The 25,354-nt window shown below is 37.6% G+C and overlaps 1 protein-coding gene across 1 annotated transcript; it reads right to left on the bottom strand.

The window, feature by feature from the left end:
* Positions 1 to 708: 708 nt before the first annotated feature.
* Positions 709 to 24,533, bottom strand: GLYAT (glycine-N-acyltransferase). Its single transcript, XM_010386363.2, has 6 exons — positions 24,325 to 24,533; positions 16,120 to 16,234; positions 6,959 to 7,066; positions 4,393 to 4,519; positions 2,233 to 2,404; positions 709 to 1,811 (listed from the first exon to the last, which is right to left on the bottom strand). Exons 2-6 carry the CDS (start codon positions 16,195 to 16,197, stop codon positions 1,409 to 1,411), a joined length of 888 nt encoding a protein of 295 aa, XP_010384665.1. The 5' UTR covers positions 16,198 to 16,234; positions 24,325 to 24,533; the 3' UTR covers positions 709 to 1,408.
* Positions 24,534 to 25,354: the final 821 nt, after the last annotated feature.

Here is a 25,354-nt window from a genome sequence, read left to right as displayed (position 1 = left end):
CCCCTCAACTGACGCTTGTATGAGACAATTATCTAAACTGTATAGAGTTCAGGCTTTCTGAAGTAATGCTATAATGGAATGTTTGTTTCCTCCAAAATTCATGTTGAAACTTAATCTTCAGTGCAACAGTATTAAGAGATAGAGCCTTTAAGAAGTAATTAGGCCACAAGGACTTCCACCCTTATGGATGGGATTTGTGCCTGAAGGAAAAAGGACTGGAGGAAATTAGTTGGGCTCGTTTTTGCTCTTCTGTCTTTCTGCCATGTGAGGACACAGTGTTCATCCCCTACAAAGAACACAGCAATAATGTGCCACTTTGGAAGCAGGGACTGGATTCTCACCAGACACCAAATCTGCTGGCACCATGCTTTTAGACTTCCTGCCTCCAGAACTGTGATAAATAAGTTTTTAATTATTTTATAATTATTTTAAATAAACAAATAATTTCAGACACTGTTATTTATAAATTACCCAGTCTCAGGTATTTTGTTACAGCAGGAACAAACTAAGATTAGTAATGTGCTGAGGTTAATTGGACAAGCATGTATTCATGCTGTCTTCTCTCCCTTTAACTCCTATCTCTCCTCAATAAACAATCCCATCCCTGGGTCAAGGTGCTCCCACCTTCCCCTTTTCATACACTCATTCCTTTCATGCTCCCACCATGATGAACCCCTTAGCTTGAACAAACACAATAAAAATTGTATGCAATCAAACACAAAACTTTATTATTTAAGAGTTGTGGTGGGTTTTGGAAGCTCATCCTTAGAAATAACATTGGATCTTTTTTCCTGTAATAGGAGCTGGGAGAGGATAGGATATCATCAGTTGGTATTTCTTCTAGTAACATTCCCTGCTATATCATGTATACTGTATTTAGCCTAATATCCCATATATATTTGTGTCTAGTATATTTAATGTACCTGTAAAGTAGCAATAACAGGAGAGGATAATCTCTAAAGACCTATTAAGGAGAGTCCACTTGTTGATCACAAGGGAAAGACTTTAGAAAGGGAAAGAAAGAAATCACAGTGCTCAGAAAATACTATTCACCTTTTCCTAGCTCCCAGAAAAACTGGCAAGGGTCTTGAAACCGAGGAACCAGGGATTCCAGGAGAAATAATTTGGAGCAATATGCATCTGATGAAGTGTCATAGAGGTCCTGGAAATGTGGGGAGCTAAACTGCATAGGTTAAATGTAAGAGGACCTGGGCCTGCTTCCCACTGAGAAACCTGTGAATGCAGGGACCATGGCGATCCTGTTGAACGTCACACTGCTTCCCCAGAGCCCAAACAGTGCCCACTCCTTTACTGCTGATTACAATTTATTCTTTCTTTTCATCCACCATCCACTCCTCCAATTACATGCCCAGACCTGCCCAATGCTGTCTTATGTTCAGGATTGGCATCACAGAGGCACACAGTTCCACTGGTTCCAGCTTCTGGGAATGGAAACATGTTGCAGTGTGTAACTCATTTTTTGCATAGCTTCATTGCTGTAGTCTACATGAGAATAGACAGGAAAGCCAAGTTTGGCCAAATTCTGGGCGTGGTCATAGATGACATAAGTCACAAGGCCCTGGGACCGGTATTCAGGCAAGGTGCCTGCCATTCTCATCTCTCCAGTCTGGTCCATTAGATTCCAGCACACAGGGGTTCCCTCAGGCCCCAGGAGACACCTGGTGGGAAAGGTCTGAATGCAACGCTCAATGAATCTCTGGCTCCTCTCATTACCACCAAAAGACCAGAATTTATTCACCAAGTGAGCATGGGTAACATCCATGGATGAGAGTTTAAACATCTCTTGGTTGCTATAGAGGGTCCAAGAAGAAAACAAAATCCATTAGTATAAAGGTTTGTATTTGCTGTGACCTCTATTGTCTTGAGAGACAGAGTAGACAGAAGAAATAACAAATGTGAAGTCCTGGAATATAGATGAGCTTGTGATGAAAGAGGAACAGAGTGAAGGTCAGAGTTGTTGGAGAAAGCAAGCAGGAAGGGCAATAAAGGTCCAAGTGGTAGCCAGAGACCTGATTTATTCTAGATGAGAAGGGAGATGGTGGAGTCTTTTAAGCAGGGGAGAAACATGTTCTGAGTTAAATTTTTTAAAAATGTAATTCTGATTTCTTTGTACAACATTGATTGTAGGAAGGCCAGAGTGAATGCAGAGAGAGAAGTTGGGAGGTTGCTTGAGAGCTGTGAGTGGTATACAGTGCATTTTATCAAACTCACATGGCCTTGGGTTTGCCACCACTGGGAGATAAAGTCTTTGATTCCAGTAGGAAAGGAGCCAGTTCCTTGGCTGTTTCGGATGCCATATAGAGAATGTTTTGTGCGTGTTTGACTTTGAAGGACTTAATGGCTGCAAGATTTTGTATAGCCTCATTCAGGCTGGGCTGTGAACCTAGATGGTAGGATAAACAGAGATGTAATGGTTTAGGTATATTCTAGAGTGAAGTTCTGCAGTGGAGTAAGAAGTGTCTAGGATTTAGTATCATAAAATCTTGGTTCTGGGCTTGGTGCTACCACTATGACCCATGTCACATAGTAATGTAAAAAGTGAAGATTCCTCTTCAAAAAGACTTCCCTCCCCATCTAAGAATAAGTAGTAACTTCTCTTAGAAGCAAACTTTATTCAAAGACCTGTGCTAGCATTCTTAGATATCTGCCAGAAGATAATAAAGAAATCAATGTACTTTGTGTTCTTAGCTCCCACAGTTTAGCCTAAATATTTACCCTGGTATGCTTATACTGGTCCAAGTAAGCATTAGGTCATAGCCTGTTCCTCTTCCTTATTTGGAGATGTTTTTACCTTTCTCAGCATTCCACAGGTTACTTCCTGCTTCCTTCATTCTCCTCTGCCTTTACCTCTTTTAAAAGGTTTTAATTTGCTAGTCAATTGGGACAAATACAGAATGTGAGGTCCCATTCCAGCCAATGGAAACCAGACACAGCAGTAGGGTGGACATGTCAGATTATAAATAACCCTGTCTCCTTTGTTCAGTGTACTCTCATGGCAAAATTGCTGGTGAGTGTACCCTTTCTGCAGAAAGTAAAAATGACCTTGCTGAGGAAATTAAATTTATGTTCAAGTGCTATTTCTTTACAGCACCAGGGAACAAGCATTTCAAACAGTAAGGATTTGTGTAATTTTTTCTGTTTTACCTAAGTGAAAACATGCTTAGGGATGGATTCAATTACGATTGTGTTATTAACAGCAGTATCTGCACTGGAACCACATTTTCTGGGCTGTGTAATTGTGTAGTTTTGATAATCCTACTAGATAAATATAAAAACTGGTAGCTAACATCTACTAAGCTACATTCCTAGTGTAGTAATATGAGGCAATGACCCACAATTTGCCCATATCTCCTGGTATCCATTCCCCAGGATAGTCCCCTCCTCCACTGCAACTTACCTTGGCCACATTGACCGACTTTCATCAATAGAAAGAGCAAATTTAATGCAAGGAGAGGCTTAAAAGTGCCTGCCCCATTGGGGCTTTCCCTTTGTTTTTGCTCCTGGTTAAGACCAATTACATTAAGACCAATACCATTAAGACAGGCCTGGGCCAGTCTGCTAAAGATACATGTTGCCATCATGCTATCACCACAGTCACCAGCTGTCATGAACTGACAACAGAACTCTCATTCAGGCATGTGAGTGAGGCCATGTAAGAGCAATCAGCCATGGTCCACCCATCGACTACAGCTACACGAGTAAACCCAGATGAGACCAGTGGAAGAACTGCCTTGCAAAGTTCAGCCCAAATGGTTGATTCACAGAATTATTAGGTTTGCTATGCAGCAAACATTAACATGTCCAAGTATTATGCTAAGCATTTCCTAGTCACCTTCATTGAATCTTTTCAGTGCCTTGTGTGTTAGGTAACATTATTTTCCTCATTTTTATATATGATGAACATAATCTCAGAGAGGTTAAATCACTTAACTAAGATTACACTGCAAGTAACAGTCAAATACCATCCTAGGGAATCTCCAGAGAGCATAGTTGGAACCATGACAGTTGTTCTGGGTGATCTGGGAAGTATTCTATGGCCAAATAAGCTGTCATTTTTATTACCAGAATAGAAGGCCAGAGGGAAGGCTCTTCTTCAGCATCCAATCACCCTAAAAGGTCTGGATACAGCTGCAAAATGTGTCATAAATCCTTGGTACCAAGGAATTATACTATGGTTCCCTTTATGAAGCCCATTCTTTGCAAATTTTAGGGTTTCCCACACTGTCCACCACCATTTACAGGTATAGTTACCACACAGTAACAAAACTGACAGCAGGCTGGGAGTCTGGAGCTTGGAGGAAGGAGGTATAAGTCACATGAAAACTTGCTCAGGACACATAAGTGAGTCAGCACACATCCCATTCCTCTTACTTTGAATCTGTAAATGCTGTTTCCAATTGATGAGTTCTGATGATCCAAGGAATTCCTGACAGTTTTGGGGGTCTTTGGAGTAGATTTGGTAAGTATTGGTATAGTGATCAAGATCATCTGTCATATCCTGTTATCATTAGGAAAAAGGAAATAAAACACATCCTTATATTTTATGATTACATATAATTTTATACTGTGATATTTCTAAGTAATAAAATATTGGTAGATCACAATTATTTCTTTTTTATTGATACATAATATTTGTAAAAATTTATGGGGTATGTGTAATATTCTGTTATGTAAATAGAATGTTTAGTGATCAAGTCACAGTTTTCATCCCCCAGAATATTTGTTATTTCCATGTGTTGAGAACATTTCAAGTCCTCCTTCAATGTACTTTGAAATATACAATACATTGCTGTTAACTATAGTCACCCTATGTCAAACATTAGAACTTATTTCCTTTATCTAACTGGGTTTATATGCATATAATTATTTCTGAATTATTTAAATAATGAGATAAAGATCAAAGATTCAACTGTTCAATTTATATTGGAAAATTCCAGAACAATACTATTCATTATCCGTATAACACGTTAAAATTTCAAATAAAAGACATAACCATTTAGAAAGCATTCTTCTTACCACCATCATCCTCAACAGGAGGAAGAGAGAGGTAATTGACAAGGGAAAGCTTATGTTGGAGGAATAAATTTTACTACAGTTCAAATACTTGCAGAATACACAAACTATGACCATGGCAGTATGAAACCTGATATTGATACCAAAGAAGATTAAAAACCAAATCAAAATGCCTTCTTTGAAAAATATAACGGTTAAACCAATTGCAGTTCCAGAGAAACAAAACAATCCACTAACTCAGAAAGAGCTCCTCAAATTAGTAAATGACAGATACAATTATTTGTAGGAAGAAGGTGGATAAAAATATTACCACAACTATAATTATAAAAGAATTTAAAAACTTCTTAAAAAGTTGGAAAATGTTGCACAAAAAACACACTCACAAGTCAGCAATGATACCACTGACACATTTTGTTGCCTGAGACTACATTTAAAATATCAAATAATTTTATTTTGGTTTAGTTTTCATACCATAAATTTATTCATTTCATATACTGTTTATTTTTAAATTTTGATTGGCAAATGTATATATTTATGAACAATATGTTGTGTTGAAATATGTATACATTTTGAAATGGCTAAATCAGGGTAATTAGCATATTTATTGCTTCACGTATGTTGAACCTGGAGGACATTATACTAAGTGAAATAAGCCAAACACAGAAAGGCAGGTACCTCATGATCTCCTTTGTTTGTAGAATGTAGAAAAGTTGAACTCATAGAAGTAGAGAGTAGAATGGTGGTTATCAGCAGGTAAGGTGGGGGAAAGGAGAGGAATTGGGAAATTGTTAGTCAAAAGATGTGAAACTTCAGTTATAATAGTTATAATAGGAGGAATAAGTTCAAGAGATATATTGTACAACTTTGTAACTATAGTTAATAACAATGTATTCTATTCTTTAAAATTGCTAAGAGAGTAGACTTTAAGTGTTCCCACAACAAAGTGATTTTTAAATAACTTTATTAGTATTAAAAGTATATTTGTGTTTTCTGATGTTTTGAAATAAGCTTACGCATTTTTATCTTGAAATGTGTTGTTTAGTTTCAATAATTTTTAAGTGTTTCCTCAAACGTGTATAGAAGTTCTAGCATTATAGTTTTGCTTTTTGTAGTTGATAGGGGTTGGCTGTGTCCCCACCCAAATCTCAACTTTAATTATAGTTCTTATAATCCCCACATGTAATTGGAAGGACCAGATGGAGATAATTGAATCATGGGGGTGGTTTCCCCCACCCTGTCTTTGTGATAGTAAGTTTTCATGAGATCTGATGGTTTTATAAGGGGCTTCACCATTTTCTCAGCTGTCATTCTTTCTCCTGCCACCATGTGAAGAAGGTCATGTTTGCTTCCCCTTCTGTCAGGACTGTACGTTTCCTGAGGCCTTCCCAGACATGCTGTACTGTGAGTCAATTAAATCTCTTTCCTTTATAAATTACCCTGTCTCTGATATGCCTTTATTAGTAGCATGAGAACGGACTAATACAGTAGTCACTCTAACTCATTGCCCTTTTTTACAACTTCATATCTGTGCCCTTGCTGTTTTCCCTGGTTAGAATGTCCACTTTTCCTTGTAATCCTGACAAAAAACATATTTTTCCTACAAAATCCAGTTCAGATGACATCTCCACCAAGAAGTATATTGAACTTATCTGGTAGCCCCACCTTTGACTTCCATAATTTAATCAGGTTTTAGTTGGCCTATTTCTGTATCCTGTTTATCTTCTGTTCTCGTATAGTTCACACGGAATTTTAATTTATCTGTTGATCTATCTTGTCTTCCAGACTCTGAGCTTCTTGAGGATGGGGACTTGTTGACTATCCCTATGATTTACTTCTGTATGCCCTGGCTCTACCATATCGCTAAGAATGTAATAGGCACACAGCTAATATAAATGTAGAAGAATATTCACACATGAAACCTTACCTGCTCCTGAGGGCAGACAACCACTGTATTAAAATCAGGCCACTTGTCCACCACAGCCTTCAGATTGAATGGATTTCCATGGTTTATGTGAAAGACGGTTCCATAAACCTGCAGGATCCCAAGAAATTGAGAGGGTTGGTTTATTAGAAAAAGACAGCAAAGTTTCTTGCTTGATTAGGACAATAATTATTTCTATAAAATCATGACATTTTATGATACAAAGTAGCCAAATGGAGAATCTAGGTCAAACAATCTGTGCTATTTTTTTATCTGTACACACAGAGGGCAGACAACCACTGTATTAAAATCAGGTCACTTGTCCACCAGAGCCTTTAGATTAAACATACTTTGGTTCAATAATAAAATTACTGATATTTGCTATTTTTCATCACTGAACATATTGTGTACCTATTTCTCTAGTCACAAACATACTGTTTTCAACTTTTCACTTAAATAAATAATTCTTTATAGAATGTTCTTTCACAGGAATCTTTGCATACTTACCTAACATTTTCTTAAAATATCCAGAAGAGTAATTGCTGGTTTAAAGGCTATATACATGTTTAAAACTCTTTAGCATTGTTTCCATATAACTCTCTGGAGAGCTTAACTGAATTCTCATCAGTCAGCGGAGACTATAGCCTATTGCTCAAGAGAATAAGCTTGGGGAACCCTAGCCTGGATCCAGTCTTAGATCCCCACCCCTGCCCTGTTGGACAAACTAATGAGAGAGAGGGGTGCAAGAGAGGGTAGGATGTGAGAATGAGTGAGAATAAACCCCACAGACAGTAAGTGTCCTTATGATTTTGGGGTTGTGGTATGCAGTAGTAGATGTCAGCATAGATCTCATGACCATTGTGAACATGAAGCTTCAGCTGATACCAGCATGTAAATACACCAAAAAGGTGCTGTGCACTTGAATGCTTTCCATCAAGGATAGATGATAGAACTATACCAGTATATTTCCCTCCGGCTGCCCCCTATCGCACATGAACTACTGATGTCAGACTAGAGAATGAAGGTGAAAAAATTTCTAAATTGACTAAGTCTGAGTTTATCTGAATTAATTCTGTTTTCAGCTATGAGTGGAGGCTTAATATAGAAATTTAGTACAGTTTTGGCAAAATATGGTTACATTTTTAAACATTTGTACCTGGGGCCTGTTAAAATGTATTTACACTACAATATCCATTGCAAAATATGAAAATATGTGAAACTTATTTTTTTCTTATTGTTGTGGCCTAATTTATTAAAACTCCTTTTTTTTTTTTTTTTGGAGACAGAGTCTTGCTCTGTCGCCCAGGCTGGAGTGCAGTGACCGGATCTCAGCTCACTGCAAGCTCCGCCTCCCGGGTTTACGCCATTCTCCTGCCTCAGCCTCCCAAGTAGCTGGGACTACAGGCGCCCGCCACCTCGCCCGGCTAGTTTTTTGTATTTTTTTAGTAGAGACGGGGTTTCACCATGTTCACCAGGATGGTCTCGATCTCCTGACCTTGTGATCCGCCAGTCTCGGCCTCCCAAAGTGCTGGGATTACAGGCTTGAGCCACCGCGCCTGGCCCTTAAAACTCCTTTTTAGTCCTACTGAACCCCAAACCTAGTGTGAACCCAGATAATCTAAGACAAGTCTCAGTTAATTTAGAAAGTTTATTTTGCCAAGATTGAGTGTACACCCGTGAAACAGCCTTGGGAAGTCCTGATGACACATGCCCAAGGTGACTGGGGTACAGCTTGGTTTTACACATTTTAGGGAGATACGATACCTCAATCATTATATATAAGAAATACACTGGTTCAGTTTGGAAAAGTGGGACATCTTGAAGCAAGGGCATGAATACTTGAAACGGGGAAGAAGCTTTCAGGTCACAGATAGGTGAGACACAAATGTTGCATGCTTTTGAGTTCCTGATTAGCCTTTCCAAAGGAGGCAATCAGATATGCGTCTATCTTAGTAACTTTGAATAGAATGGGAGACAAGTTTGCCCTAAGCAGTTTCCACATTGGGTTTTCTTTAGGGGTTGGGGGGCCCAAGATATTTTCCCTTCATATCCCCCACCCCTTTTTTTTTGTACAGTCTTTCGGAGAAAGCATTTTACAATAAAATGAGCCTCTGGTCTCAGGTTTCATTTAATATCTTATGGCTAGGACAGTTTATTTCTAGATGGGTAGGTCCCAAAAGCTCATTTTTAGCAGATTGTGAAGTCTCATGTCCTGTGAAGAGAAAACAGCAGTGAAAGGGAGAAAAAACAACAACAAACAAAAGAACAATCCTGGAAAAATAGATATAGGCCGCATTACTCTAAAATTCATATATTAATAGGCAGCTTTAAAAGTGGCTTATGTATGTAAATAGGTTGCTGTTATTTTTTTCTGAAGTTTAAGTTGTTTGGCTTCAGTTTGTAGGGTTTTAAGAAAGCACAGCTTAGTTTTCAGTGACTTCAGATTTGGACAAATGAAAAAAAAGAAAAATAAATTTAAAACATTATTTTGAAGACTTGTAGCCAAGAAAAATAGAATTCATTTCAAATTGTAGAAAATAATAAAAATTGAAAAATAACATCAGGCAAAACTAGAATCTAACAACAGGTGTACTATAGTTTTGAAATACAGATTTTTTTCTCTCTCCAGTTTCCCATTTTTACTAAAAACAAATTATGGTAGGACTAGTTTGCTTTATTATACTTGGCCTAATTATTTGTATACAGTGCAGCAAGAATAATTATTTTTATATAGGTTTTAAATTGGCATTGATGAAACTTTGTTCCATAGGAGGAATCTCAGATCAGACTTTTTAAAGCAAAGCCTAGCCATGAATTTGTGCCATCAAATACCTATGAGTTGAATGAATTTCCTCTCCTCTTGAGGTTCCACATTAAACCTGGGGCTTCTGTGCCTGTCAGAAAGTGACATTCTTTACTTACCACACTCAGAAACCCTGTACAGGGACTGCGTACACAAAATATAAGGCCATTTTTTTCTCAAGGGCTTTATTAACTCCATAAGTCAAGTTTGATTTCTTAAAGAAAAGCAGTTAAAGTCATCATAAAATAACCAATTTCTCCAATTGTTTCCTGTTAGAAATGAAAACAGATTCTTACTGCACGTATGCAGATAAATGTATTGCCATAAGTTAGGAATACTCACAATTTCCAAATTCTGGAGAAATCTGGTAGAGAGAAACAAATATGCTCCACAGTTTGTTCATAGGAGTATACTAAATTGTTAAAAGCTGTCAGTAGCTCAAAAGAAAAGTTTTAAGACTCTGAAAAACAAAGGATCAGCAAACATTTTAAATAAAATGTTAAAAAGATTGGTTCAGTCCATGTAGTTAATTCCTATTTTGTTTGATACTCATAAACATTTTATCTCTCTATGAGTCCTGAAAGTTTTTTCTCTATTGTGATGTTGCAATCTCCAAAGTTATCAGAAACTTGCATTTAAGAATACTTGTTGGAGTTTTATAGCTGATTATAAAACCACCTTCTAAAGAGCACCAAAACAAGATAATAATTTTCCATGGATAAAAAAAGGTTTAAGGCAGCCATAGTCAAAAGACACAACTGACAAGAAAATTTCTTACCCCTGTGGCACACAATATGATTGTTACTGATAATGTATACTAAATTATATTATAATTACAGGAGTTTCCCATAATTTTGGAACACATACCAATAACATATTTGTACAAATACAGCCCAAAGAAAACCAAACATCATTTCATATTTGGCAATGCCTTCTGTATAATTTTTGTACCAAATAAGCCAAATTGTGTCATTTTTGGACTTAGGGGAACCTACTATCTTAAAGAATTACGTCAGAAAAAGACATAATTTATATTCAATTTTGGAAAGTTTGTCAAATATAAGTTTAAAACACTTGAAATTACAAAATAGGATTACAGGTCATTGTGAAGTCATTTATTTAACCAAAGTGAAAGTCAAAGACTTCAAAAAGCAGTGAAAACCTTCATGTTTTGAGAGAGGAAATTTAATTTTCTTAATAAGACATCCTAATAAAAACAGCATGAAGCCAATTACATTTGTTTTTCCAAATTTGTAAACAGTCTACAAAATTTAATCTGGATTATAAAATGTAACTTCCTTGAACCTCATAACCTTTATTAAGGAGTCAGTTAATGCTTCAAGAAAACCTTGTTAATCTGACACAGGGGTCTATATACTGGTTTTTCATCAATGTTCCTTTGACATTAATGATTAATTTATACAGAAGCTAAACTTATTTTGTCTTTCAAAATCAGCCATTATACTCTTACATGCCCAGCTCCTTCACAATAGTCCCTGGGCCTTGAGGAGTTGAATAGCTTTAATTTATTGCCCAGTGTCTCAGGAATGCAGTTTATTTTGATTGGCATTTTCTACAGGGCCTGAAGATGAGGCTTTAATTGCTGTCAGTGTTTAAAATTTAGCAGGACTTGGTATTCTTTATAGACGCAGGAGTTAAAATTCTGTGATTCAATGTTACAAGGACTTAAAAGCATATACAGGAAGATACATGGATGTAATAATCTTAATTAAAAAGATTTTATCTCACTTTTTTTCTAAGCAAATGAAAACTTAATATGACAACTTGATTATATAAACTTTTTTAATACATAAATCCTCTTATTGTGACTTACACCGATTGTTCATGACATGCTTGGACTTTTTGGTTTGTTCTGAACATCCCTCCTTTTTAAACAACTACTTATTTTATTTTAGGATTAAATTTACCACACAAGATTCTGTCTTACATAAAATTATCTCTCTTTAAGCTTTTTTTTTTTTTTTTTTACCTAAAAAACCCTTCTTTTAAAAATAGCTTTTTTGTATCTTTTTTTGTCCTAGTCCCTTTTACCTTGTTTTATATATAAACTTTAAATAAGCTTTGAATTGGAAAAAACTTGTTCACCTCTTTAAAAAAAAAAAAGGCACTGTTTTTTTTTGTTTGCTTTTTAGCAAGAATATTTTCCTACAATATACTTTTATGGGAAGATACCCAACTAAGGAAATGTCTATTTAATTTAATATAATTTCATATGCTAAATTATGACCAGTTTGCTTACAAATATTTATCCCATTACATTACCCCAATTATTTTAATTGTTTACCTGGATTATTTATGAAAACTGTGATATTCATGATTTAAATTTATAAAACTACCATTGCAAAATCATAACTGAGACAGTGAAAACAGATTTGACCTAACTGACTCCATCTTGCTTTTAACCTCCAAGCTGTCCTCATTCATTCCTGGACGTAGGCCTAATTAACTTTGGGAGGAACTTGGTTTATAGTTTAGCTTTGAAACAAAGAGAATAACAGTCTTTTCCCCAAACAAAGCTCCTTATTGACTGTGGACCAGACTGCCTAAACCCACAGATTAGAAGTTATGGTAATCTTACTAAATTAAAGATGCAGTTATTTTCATTAAACCCATATCAATGTCTTATTTATTAAAAATTACACAAGCAATGATCATCCTGTTTGGGACTGGGTTTATAGTTATGTAACCCCTATGCCAAACATTGACACCTTATAGTATTTGGCAGGGATAAGTATGAAATTTGCTTGATTAATAAATGCAAACAAAATGTATGCTGGGGAATTCTTAAGACATTTCTACTATTTCTTTACCAAAAATTTTAAAGCTAGCTTATTTATTAAAGATTTTTATTTAAGTTACATAAACTTGAAAAAGCATTTGACTAGTCTTTTTTAGTATCTAATTTAAGCACTTTTATTTTTTCTTTAAGTTGATTAATTAGAGCTCTTTTATATATTTTCAGTAGTGAAATATTTTGTACACAACACATAAATACATATAAAGATGAATCAGACATGCCGATGGAAGTACATTTTATAGATTTATAAAGACCCCTGCCCCTTTTTTTTTCTATCTTGGAATTTCAGATTCTTGGCAACCTGTTTCAAAACTCTAGGAAGCTGTCAGATAAATAGTCTTAAATTTGCACATTAAAGGAAACAACTCAGGTGAAAATCAAATAGTAAAATTTACATCATAAGGTTCAGAGAGAAAAAGTCTGGTGATGCTAGAAGAAGTTGTTTTTATTTTTCTTTTAGCTAAATTAAAAATAAAATTAAACTTCATTTTTTTCTTAAATACCCAAGTAGCCTTTGTTGCAATAACTATTTTAGTTTAAAAAAATCAGGTGAAAACAGAATTCAGTCAACTGAGAAGCAAAAAAAAAAAAAAAAAAAAAAAAATCTTTTGCACAAAAATAGACAAGGTCTTAGGAGAGAAAAATAAACAAAAAATAAAAACATGAAGGCCTTCCAAATACAAACATGCACACATGAACACATACACACATACATCTTGGATGTTAGCTTTTTAATTAAGCTGACTTTTAACAATTGAGCTCCTTACATTTTTTAAAAAATCTTATTACAATATTTCAGTTAAGACAAAATGCTGCTTTTTCAGAAGTACAGCCATTGCTCTTTCAGTTTGGTCTGGCTGGCAAAAAGGTGGCCTTATAATGTAAATAAAGCCGCTTTAATAGTTAAAATTCAAAATCTTTTTTTTTCTTTTGCTAGCCATTTTCCTCCCACATCAGAGGTCTTGTTCCTCATAATTTAGGGTTCTCCTTTCGATTTGACCAAGAAAAATACAAAGAACAAAAATGTTAAGCAGAACTAACAATGATCACACAAATTATATGATTTCTGAGCACTGTAATTGTAAGCAGAAATTAACCCTAGGTAGTTGTTAAATGCTAACTTTAGTCGTGTAAAAAGTAAAGTAGAGGTTCCTCTTCAAAGAGACCTTCCTCCCTATCTAATTAGGAATAAATAAACTTTATAATTTGACCAGATCAGGGGAGATCAGGGATTCTCTGGAGGGGGTGCTTGCAGACCTCAGCAAATTGTCCTATTAGTTTGAGCCATAAAGGTAGCCATGCTGGTACCAAGGACCGATAGGAGATTTGTCAAAGGTCAGGGCATCTCCACTCAGAATCCCCCCATGGTTACCAAAATCTGAACCCTGAAAATCAGTGACAGGTCTCAGTTAATTTGGAAAGTTTATTTTGCCAAGGTTGAGGATGTGCCCCTGACACAGGCTCAGGAAGTCCTGATGACATGTGCACAAGGAGGTCAGGGTACAACTTGGTTTTATATATTTTAGGGAGATATGAGACCTCAATCAATACACATAAGAAGTACATTGGTTCGGTTTGGAAAGGTGGGACATACTGAAACAAGGGACATTTTGAAGCAATGGCAGGAAGACTTGAAGCAGGGAGAAAGCTTTCAGGTCACAGATATGTGAGACACAAACAGTTCATTCTTTTGAGTTTCTGATTAGCCTTTCCAGAGAGGCAATCAGATATGCATCTATCTTAGCAACTTTGAATAAATAGAATGGGAGGCAAGTTTGCCCTAAGCAGTTTCCAGCTTGAGTTTTCTTTAGTGATTTTGGTGGCCCAAGATATTTTCCTTTCACACTAGTGAACAGAACATGGTGAGGCAGCTGTTATCAGTTGAATCAGTTGTAGTGAACATCTTTATGCATTTTATATCTAACACTCAGAAGAATGGATGGACATTTTCTTAACTAGGCCTCAATTAATTGTTGAGTAATAGTGAATTCTAGGTTATACACCTCCATCAAAAGCAAGTGGCATAAAAAATTTTAGAGTTCCATTAGGGGAAAATGTATGTCTTTTAGTATGCAACCAAAGAGGAGGAATGCTATTTCCTCATGAAAGGGAGGAGTCATGACGGCTTCCTTATCTCACCACAGAGAAGCTCCAAGAAGGAATCACTGGGAAACATCTAGAGTTTTCTCAGAATGTTTAGGATCCACTTAACACAAGGAATAAGGAGAAATTTAAGGCAGAAAATTCTACATCACAGAGTATTGAAAAAAATGTTTAGCCTAGAGAATTTTTTAAAGTAGCCACTAATCATAAAGATACCTCAAGTAAGTATACATACAGTGTCTAACTAATATGCCTTCCAAGAAAAATATTCTATCTCTCTGGGAGGTTGTTTGGATCGTAAAGATTGTCATGTGAAGGCACTTAAATATTAGGTAATTTTGATTAATGTTAGTAGGAGCTGAAAGGTGGGTAACTTTAGATTTGGATTAGTTTACTTGAAGCCATATTGTGTTGTTAATAAATAAAGAATAAGGCTTGTTGTCTCATTAATTCATCTCTAATGAATGAAAATCAAACTATATAATCACAAATAAAAGAATGCTAATATTTTCTCCTTTATACTGAAAAGGGAATAGCAAATCATTTAGGGAATGGGTAATTTGAATGTATTTATCTGAAATGTATGCACTATATAGGAATGTCTTCCAAAACAATACAAATGTAAAAATAATTGTCCACTAAAGAGATACACACACACATACACATGAACAATTGTACTTGAGTTCCATTGGAGTAAGCCATATCCATTTGGTTGCTAAATATATATATACACAGACAAGAATCTGACTCTGTCATTGGAACTGCTCTTGCATAGTTCTGGATGTAGGCATTTACATATATATAAAAAATATATGTAAAACATATATATATAACATATATATGTTTTATTTAATTCTGAGACCTCTAATTATTAATACCAGGTTAAGAGGGATATTGGGAGCTAGCCCTAAAGTAACTCGACATGCCTTAAATTCAGAGCAATTGGGAAATTTACATTAAAATATAAATTGATCTGTTATTTCAAAGAAGACTCATTCTGGTTAACCTCTCACTGGCAAGTTTCCTTTTGTAATAAACAAGTTAAACATTAATATGCAGCCTCAGCCAACTTTGTAGAACTCTGAGCAAATTTCAAGTGTTATTATTAAATGCTTCTTGGACAGGAGCAAGGAAGTAATTTTTTGAGTCAGCACAGAGCAAAAGTAGTGTTTAGACTAAGGCATAACTATGTTCATATCATTGCATTGCAACTCAGTATTTGTGGTATACTGAGAAAATTCGTTAACTGAGTCTTCATTTTCTTATCAGCAACATGGACATGGTAGTAAACATCTTGTAGAGAGGTAAGGCAAACTAAATGAGAGAAAACATGAAATACTGCCTGGCTCAAAATAGGTGCATCATAAATGTCAATCCCTTTCCCTCCTCTTTCACGGCAAGTTTGTCTTCTTTACTCCTCTCAGAATTTTCCATTATCACCTTTAAGGATGCTGGGAGGCTCTTCCTCAAGGATTTCTCCAGCATCTGCAGCATCTGGGCACCTTGTAATGGTAACATCACGGAGTTACAGGAGTGAGAAGAGCTAGAGGAGATTCTGAAACAAGAGTAGCAAGTTCTGTATTAATGACCAGGTTTTTCTTTAGTGCCTTTCAACTGCGGTCCTCAGCAAATCCAAGAGAAGATGAGACTGGTGGAAAACTCAAGGATCTTTCTCTGAGTTTTTCAGATCTTTTTTCTTACCCTTTGATGAATTCCAGCCATTAGTTTCACTTTAGGTTAAAAAGCACATTTTTAAATACACATAATATCTTTTGAATTTTAGTTGCTATCAGTGATTCTCCTGACTCCTCTGGGAATGAGTTGTGTAAACTTGGGAAAGTTATTTAGTCTCTCTGTACTTTGGTTTCCTCAAAGGTAGATGGGATAATAGCACTATATCACTCAGAATTTTTGTGAGGATTAAAGGAATGAATACCTGCAATGTGCTTAGTAGAGTGTCGGTCTTACAGTAAGCACTGAACATTTGTTATTTATTCGATTACTACCACCACTCCTCTTTTCCTCCTCTTCCTTTTCTTCTTTCTCTCCACTTGAACCAAAGTCCTATATATTGCATGATATTTTTATACAGGCATTTTAATAAAGGGCATTCTGACATGGTCTAAATATAAACAATTAACCTTTCAAAAATTATTACTGGGTCATATTCAAAACTTGGACTCTCACCAAGCCTTACACTTTGAAGCTAATTCCATCTCTAAGCCTTAAACTAGGATCTGTGGTACATTTTGTAGAAATTACTAGGTAATATAAAAATAGCATTTTTACATATTTGACTAGCTGCGTCAAATTGGGATTACCTAAACATTCCAGAACATCACAACTACCTGAAAAATGAAGAAAGATGCTGTGTCACTGTGTTCTGTTTTAGAACTGCGATATTTGGAAGAGAGCAAAGTAGATTCCAAGTGAAGGTAGGGCTATGAGAGGGTGTTGCATTAAAACTGGTCTGGTGCGTGATTCTATAATTAGGTAACCTCGTGATTTTAGAACATCAGTGAAAAGACTGTTGCTGTTACTGGTGGTGCATCTGTACAGGTCTGCAGCAACCTCAATTCTTGTCTCCTCAACAGAAAGAATTTGACCGAGGGGGCAGAAGGCAGAAAGAGAGACCAAGGCAAGTTTTGGAGCAGGAGTAAATGTTTATTAAAACGCATGAGAGCAGGAAGGAAAAGAAGTAAAGTGCATTTGGAAAGGGGCCAAGTGGACGAACTGAGAGATGAAGTGTGCAGTTGGACCTTTTGACTGGGTTTTATATGTAGGCATACTTCTGGAGTCTTGTGTCCATTCTGCCCCGATTCTTCCCATGGGGGTGGACTGTGCACATATGCAGAGGCCTGCTAGCATGTGAGAGGTGAGCATGTGTAGTGTGAGCATGGAGTTGTATGCATCCTAACTTGAGACATTCTCCCTTAGCAGTTGAATGTCCCTAGAAGGTCATATGATAGTAAAACTCTGCTATTTTGCCTCTGCATGCACATGCTTAAGCCCACTTGCCCATCTCCTGAGGTCTTGTCAGGAAGCTGCTGATCACCGTTTTCAGGTTTTTTCTGTGTATCTGGAGACTGACTTTGGCTGGCACTTGCTGTCACCAATTTTTATTTTAGAGAGACAGTTAACCACTGGACCATCACCTGATGGTTGCCTGATATATCTGGGTGTGGGGTGTGGGATGTGGGGCCTTCTCCTGCCCTGTGTATGCCTGACTAGCTACCTAGTGTAACATTTCCCCCACCATGAGTTCAAGACCCCAATTCTTTGGGGAAAATAGACAAAAGTCAGTCTTCTATAACTGCTTCCTGCTGACAGAGGGGTAGCAGTGGTGGTTCTGTGGATTTGGCCTCTTGCTAGCCATCAGGGCAGTAGTATCCAGCCAGGTTCAAGGGGGACAGGGGCAGGATTTTGATTTTGTCATGTCTCACTGATGGGCAACCTAGGGGTCCCCTGTAGAAGGGTGACTCTTGAATATTGAGAGGACAATATCCTTGCCTCTGGTTCCTACATTTCTCCTTTTTCTTAGTCCTGTTCTCCTTATTCTGTTCTTGGTTATAAAAGACTGAGAAGGCTAATTTGAGAATTTCCTGCATAAGGGCACTGGGTTCCAAGATTGACTTTTGTAATTTTCTCTCATTTCATTTTTAGGCCAAGTATTAGTATTTAAGCCAAAGAAAAACTAGTTTTTTTGTTTTGTTTTGTTTTAAGGTTTTGGGGACTCAGACTTTTCCTAGTTTGGGGGTATATATCTGCGTGTCATAACCTGTTTTATGGAGATGATTACCCATCTATGAAGAGAAAACAGAAGAGAAAAAGAAAAGAAAAAGGGAAAGAATATGCCCCTTCTTACTTTCCTGTTATCCTGAAAGGGGCATCCCCATCATCCTTAAGGTTCCAGATTAACTGGTCTTACCATGTACCCTTACCCTTGGTCCTATCTCGTTACGATTGCGCACTTGAGAACACAGGAGACACTGGAGTGTACAGTAGGCCTCCTGTTCATCCTTGGGGTTCTGGAAAGAACTGGTGTTACCCTGTACCTCTAACCTTATCTTTATCTCTGTTCTAATAGTAATCTGTTAGCCTGGGACCAACCTTCATCTCTGTCCTATGGGTCTCTTGCACCTGCCGGGCTGGCCTATATCCTTGTCTCCATGACTTTATAGTGATTCTTGCTCAAAGCATTCAAGCCAAAAATAAAAATGATTATCTCTTTTCTCAGATTATCATTTTGTGTGTTCCTTAAGTAGAAGAGAAGCTTTTCAGTTAACTGCCATAAGAGGGCTGGACTTCCCTCCCTTTAAATATGACCTTGAAGGTCTTGATGCATATTGAGAAGGGAGTAGGAGTGATTAGAGAAATGGAGACTACAGGAGGAAGTAGGAGGAAGCGAGAAGAACACTCATGAAAAGTCTTCGTATGCTTACAGAAACAGCAACCCTTGGATTTGAGAGGGCAATGTTTTGTTGCCCTCAACACAAAGGAGGAACCTCTGGAGGACGTGGGACTTAAGGCAAGAACTTGCAAATGATAAAAGAAGAATTTTCCCTCCCCTAAAGAGGTGCTGACTTAAAAAAAAAAAAAAAAAGAAAAGGAAGTAAGTGAGATCCTTAAAGTGTCAGCCCTATGCAGGAAGGCAAACTGTTTCAAAAACACCAGAAAAACTTAGCTCTGGGTTGTAACAGGAACAAAAAGCATATGTTAAGTCATAAGACACTGGCAGAGCTGGGGTTTCAATTAGTGTCTCTTTTTTATTTTTGGCAATGTGCCAACAGATAGGGAGCGGGTTGGAGGTCATCCGAGCTTGTAGGATAAAAACATGTATAAATTTCAGGGGAGATCTGCAAGGGAGCTCATGCCTTTGCTGCTGCACGAATGCAGTAAGAGCCATGGGTGCATGAATAACAGGAAGTGTGTGTTTAAGAAGTCACGTGACATGTGAAGTGAAAGAAGAGTCAGACTTGTCTTCAAGCCAGACAGTTTGGTAGGTGTGCAAGACAATTTCAGATCACACAGAGAAATCAGGAGATAGAGGGTGCAGCTTCTTGTGAAAGAGTCATTTTTAGTTGAAAAAGCAGAGGAAATCCCAGGCATTGCACTTTTAGGCTTTAGCCCTATCACTCTCACAAACCTCCTGTTCAGGAGGGCCATTAGTTCCTCACTTCTACTCAGTGCAGGCCCGAAGGTCCTTCCCACTCCCATGAACCACCTATCAGGGTGAACCGAGAGATCAATCACGGGGAGCAGAGCCACTTGCGGCTGACAGGAATTGTTCCTGGGATTGGTTAGTAAGCAGGAGAGTGAAAAGGGAGAAGAAAATATCGTACAGGGGTTGAATGTCTCCATCTGAAGAAGGCGAGATGTAGAGGTGTCTTACCACTGGTGAACATATCCAAGTCATGCAGCACCAAAGTATGTTGGCAGCATAATGTACCCAAGTCATGAGGGCTCCACTCACCCCAAGAAATGTCAGGCAACCATCAGATGATGATCAGGTGGTTGTTAATTGACTTTCTAAAATAATAATTGGTTACAGCCAGTGCCAGCCAAAGGTAGTCTCTCAATAGATAGAGAACCTAAAACCGGTGATCAGCAGCTTCCTGATATCTCAGGATTTGGGCGAGTGGACTCAAGCATGTGCATTCAGGGATAAAATGGTGAAGTTTAATTGGTATGTGACCTTCTAGGGACATTTGATTGGTAAAGGAAGAACACCTTAAATGAGCACGCATACAGTTCCAGTAAACATACGGCACATGCTCACCTCGCAAGTGCTAGCAGGCCACTGCACATGTGGACAACCCACCACAAGGGAAGAATCAGGGGAGAATGGACCTAAGAGCCCAGAAATATGCCAACATGTAAAACTCCAAGGCAAAAGTTCAAACTACTCACCTGATCTCTCAGGTCACCCACTTTGCCCTCTTCCAAGTTCACTTTAGTTCTTTTCCTTCTTGCTCTAAAGCCTTTCTTTTTTTTTTTTTTTTTTTTTTGAGATGGAGTCTCACTCTGTCAGCCACACTGGAGTGCAGTGTGCAGTGGTGCAATCTCGGCTCACTGCAACCTCCAGTTCCCAGGTTCAAGCAAGTTTCCTGCCTCAGAGTAGCTGGGATTACAGGCACGCAACACCACACCTGGCTAATTTTTGTATTTTTAGTAGAGATGGGGTTTTACCATGTTTGTCAGGCTGGTCTCGAACCCCTGACCTCGTCATCCGCCCACCTCGGCCTCACAAAGTGCTGGGATTACAGGCGTGAGCCACCGCGCCCGGCTAAAGCTTTTTAAAAAATGTTCACTCTAGCTCTAAAACTTGCCTTAGTCTCTCCTTCCACCTTATGCCCCTCAGCTGAATTCTTCTAAGGAGAGAATTGAGGTTGCTGCAGACCCATAAGAATTAACTACCAGTAACAGTGCTTCCAGCCAAGAGAGGACAACAGAACTTGAATTTACCTGTCCACCTAAAACAATAACAATTTTCATATGTTGAACATCAGGACATGCAGAAAGAACTATGATCTCTGAGAAAAGGAAAACAGAAAAGGTGAGTCCTAGAATTGCACCAGCTTATTATCTGATGGCAGTTTTCAGGTTGAAGTTTAGGAGATGGAATCTAATCAAAGCACAAGGACTCTCACTGATTGAGCTTACTGAGGTTTTGGAGCTTAAGGAGGCCAATGGGGAGCTTCATTGAGAGAGTAAACAGATGAGAGAGACAAAGAGAGAGCAAGAAAGAAAAAGAAAAAAAGAAGGAAAGAAAGAGGAAAAGAAGAAGGAAGGAAGGAGAGAAGAAAAGAAAAGAAAAGTCCCTAGAGTCTGGCTAATTACCCATCTGAGCATATATAAAAAGAAACTACCTTAATACCTTAGCCCATGGATTCTCCCTTTACCGTCTGACTCTAGTCTACCCTTCTAGCCTCTTCTGTTGCTACTGTCCACCGTGTAGGACCACAGTGCATTTCTTCAACACAGTGTCTGCTTAGCTCCTCTGGTCTTTCTACATTTATTCTCAGTTTGAAATTTCCTACTTCAGCTCTGCCTTCTAAATTAAGCTTCCACTTACCCCTTCAAGTTTACCTGTACAGCCTATTATCCCTAGTGCTCTTTTCACTGTCTCTCATGTCTGGCTGAATAAGTCACTCCCTTTTCTGTACTTTCATAAGTGTTTATGCATATTTCAATTATATAACTTGTTATTTGGGTTAAAGTTTTCTTCTTTCAATTGATAAATATCATATATATTTATGCTGTTCAATATGATGTTTTAAAGTCAAATTTCATTTTGTTTTCTAGATGTTGAATTCTTGTGAGGCAAGAAGCTCATATTACTTATTCTCTTATCAGTAATTCTTATCACAGTATTTGGCACATAGTAGGCCCTCAATACGTAAGTAACAAATGATTGAATACATGAAATGCTTGTATTAATTTGTCTGTCTAATCACTCCACTTTCCAAAAGTATAGAGACATTAATGTATTCATTCAGTAAACATATATATGTTAAATGCATAATATATCCTGGACATGAGAAAAGTTTCCAGCTATTTTGTACTACATTATATCTTAAAGAAAACTCCAGACCATATCTCTTATCTAAGGGTCTTAGGATGATAAAAGCATAACATTCCTAAAGGCTAATCTTGTCTTTTCTCTAGAGGCAACTCCTAAGGAAGTTATAAAGTAGAGTTAAAATAGAGTTTAATGCCAAGTCTGTGGGGTGTGATATTACAGTATTTTCTGAAGAGTAAAGTTTGGAACCGCCCTCTAAGGATGTACTTACAAACTAACAACCAAGTATGGCTCTCATGCTTGGTTGGGGCAAACTGAAAGCTACTGAGGCTGAGGTTCTTCCAGGAAATCTGACACAACCACGGCAGCTGGCAGCACTGGGCAATGAGTAGCATCCCTGGGCGTAAACTCCAGAATCTTTGATCCTGGTCCAGTTATTACAGAAGTGGAAATTCGTCCAAAGAAAACAATTTAAAAGAAGAAAACAACTCTAGGCTGAGCATGGTGGCTTATACCTGTCATTCCAGCACTTTCAGAGGCCAAGGAGGGAGGATTAATTGAGGGCAAAAGTTTGAGACCAGCCTGGTCAACACAGCAAGACCACAACCTCTACAAAAATAAAAATTAGTTGGGTATGGTGGCACACACCTGTAGCCCTTAGCTACTCAGGAGGCTAAAGTGGGAAGATTCTAACAGCTTTCATGACTCCATGCAAGTAATTTGCTGTTTTGTGTAAGTAGGAAAAAAAATGTGTTCTGCAAATCAGACCTCATTCAGATCTTTCCCACTACCTTGCTTTTACTGCAGGTACTTGAATGGGAAGGAGAGTAAGAGAGTATTGCCTACATAATCTGACCACAGTCTCACAGGGTGAGTTTTGGTACAACTCTTCCAGAAATTTCTGAGTTGTAGCTTGTAGTGCAGACCTTGTACTAAGTTGGCAAAAAATTCTGATGTCAGTTCCAGTGGAATCCAACCCTGGACTCAGTTGAGCCCACAGCAATTTCAATGTTCCAATGAGTTATGTTCATACTACTGCACTCCAGTCTGGGTAACAGAGGGTCTCTAAATACAAAACAAAACAAAAACTCTAAACAGAATTTTATAAAGTCACACAAACATAAGCAAGTCCTGAACAAAATCTCTATCTGCCTCAATAGGGGAAGATAGCATAAAATGATCCAACAGAGTGATGCAACCCTAAGACATTAACATAATGCATACAGACATAATATATAATACTTATAGACACATGGGAGAGTGTTCAAATAAAATGAGAAAATATAGGACACAAAACAGTTCACATACAACACATAAAGTTCAAATTTAAGAGAGAACAAAGGCAAATAGGAATCAATAAGTAAATGGTGGTAGTACAATTGTAGATTAAATCTTTAAAGTAAAATTTGTTTTCTGTATAATTTAAATAAATCTTGTCTGTGTTATTGTCTTATTGATCTACTTATTTCCTCTCTCACTTTCAGGGCAGCAACCTTCTCATCAGTAGTGTAAGGAAAAAACTGCCTCCCTTATAATGTGACCAGGATTAAATACAGTAATGTTTCCAGTGTCTCCACACACTCAGTATTCTGTTCATCTACCTGCTTTCAAGAAGCTCTCAAATCTTTCTTTATTCGTTTATTAGTTCAGAGCACAAACTTCTAAGGATTTTCATGGTAGCTAGCAAACTGCCTTTTACAAAATAGGTGTCAGATATGTGTTTCTTAAATGGAAGTTACTCCTTTTCCTTGAGCATAGTTGCCTGCGTATTTCTGAACATAACACAATATGCGCACTTTAATTTGCCTCACTTAAGTGAAAGAGGTGTCACAAAGCAATAATTACATTAAAAATAAATTTTATTGTGGATATTTAAAGTATATAATATGTTATGAGAACATATAGGTAGTGAAAACGTTACCATTGTGAAGCAAATTGATATATCTATTACCTCACATAGTTACTTATTTTTGTTGTTTTTGTGGCAAGAGCAGCTATAACCCCACTCATGTAGCCTGAATCGCATATACAATGCAATTCTATTAACTATAGTTCTCATGCTGTACATTAGCTCTCTAGACTTGTTCATCCTATGTATCCGATACTTAGTAATGAGTCCTTACCTGAAAAGCAAGTCTCTGCAGATGTTTCCAGGAAGAAATGATGAGCCGCACGCACCCTTCTGGGAGATGAAATTTCTCCCTGATGCAGTCGGTTCAGCAGAGTCTCGCAGAGTAAGTTTTGATACACCTCCTCCAGAAATTTCTGAGCTTTGGTTTGTAATGTGGACCTTGTACTAGGCTGGCAAAAAATATCTGGTGTCAATTCTAGTGGAATTCAGCCCTGCACCTCAAAGGCCCATGTTGAAGGAATTGGCTCTGCATGGTTGAGAAGCTGGCTGTATGCCCCTGAGCTTCTCTTTTTAAAACATACAATGCTTTTTGTCCTCACAGGTCGTGGAATTACTATGAAAACCAAAGCTGTGTGAAACCAACAGGCCAGATACTGGAAGGAGGGTCAGATTATGTAGGCACTACCCTCACCTCTTTCCCATTCAAGTATCTGTAATAGAAGCAAGGCAGTGGGAAAGATATGAATGAGGTCTGATTTGCAGAATGCAATAAAACAGCAAATTACTTGCATGAAGTGACAAAAGCTGTTAGAATCTTCCCTTTGAAAGACAAGCTGTGTCCCCTCCCATGCCCATTTTGAAGCTGTAGCAAAACATTCTGACAATGATTCATTGTGGACACTTCTTAGTCTTACAGAGAAGGACCATTGAGCTCAGCATGGTTGAACTGGTTAGATGTTAAGCCCAGAGCTTTTGCACTCTGAAGTCCTCACTACTATACTTTCCACTTGCTTAGAAAAGAAGGGAGGGTTCATAGCAAAGATAATTTGAGTCTCAACTCCACTGTGTAAAACAGCCAACATGGGGAGTTTGACACTCTCCAGGTCCTTGTTCTCATCACCTCATTCCCAGGTTAGTCAATATCTTTATTGTAGAGGGAGGAACATACACGCTAATCAGAGGAGCAGGGACACAAGAGGCTAGGTTGAGATAGAGGAACGAAAATTGTGTGTGTTCCTTCATTCAATGGATCAGCACAGAGCAAGTTTGCACATATTTTTCTCTGTACTGTCTAGGAGCCC

The sequence above is a fragment of the Rhinopithecus roxellana genome, chromosome 15 (genome assembly GCF_007565055.1).
Source record: "Rhinopithecus roxellana isolate Shanxi Qingling chromosome 15, ASM756505v1, whole genome shotgun sequence".
In the NCBI taxonomy this organism is placed as follows: domain Eukaryota; kingdom Metazoa; phylum Chordata; class Mammalia; order Primates; family Cercopithecidae; genus Rhinopithecus; species Rhinopithecus roxellana.
Note: the sequence above shows the minus strand (reverse complement) of the source record. Positions and strands in the feature narration are given on the sequence as shown.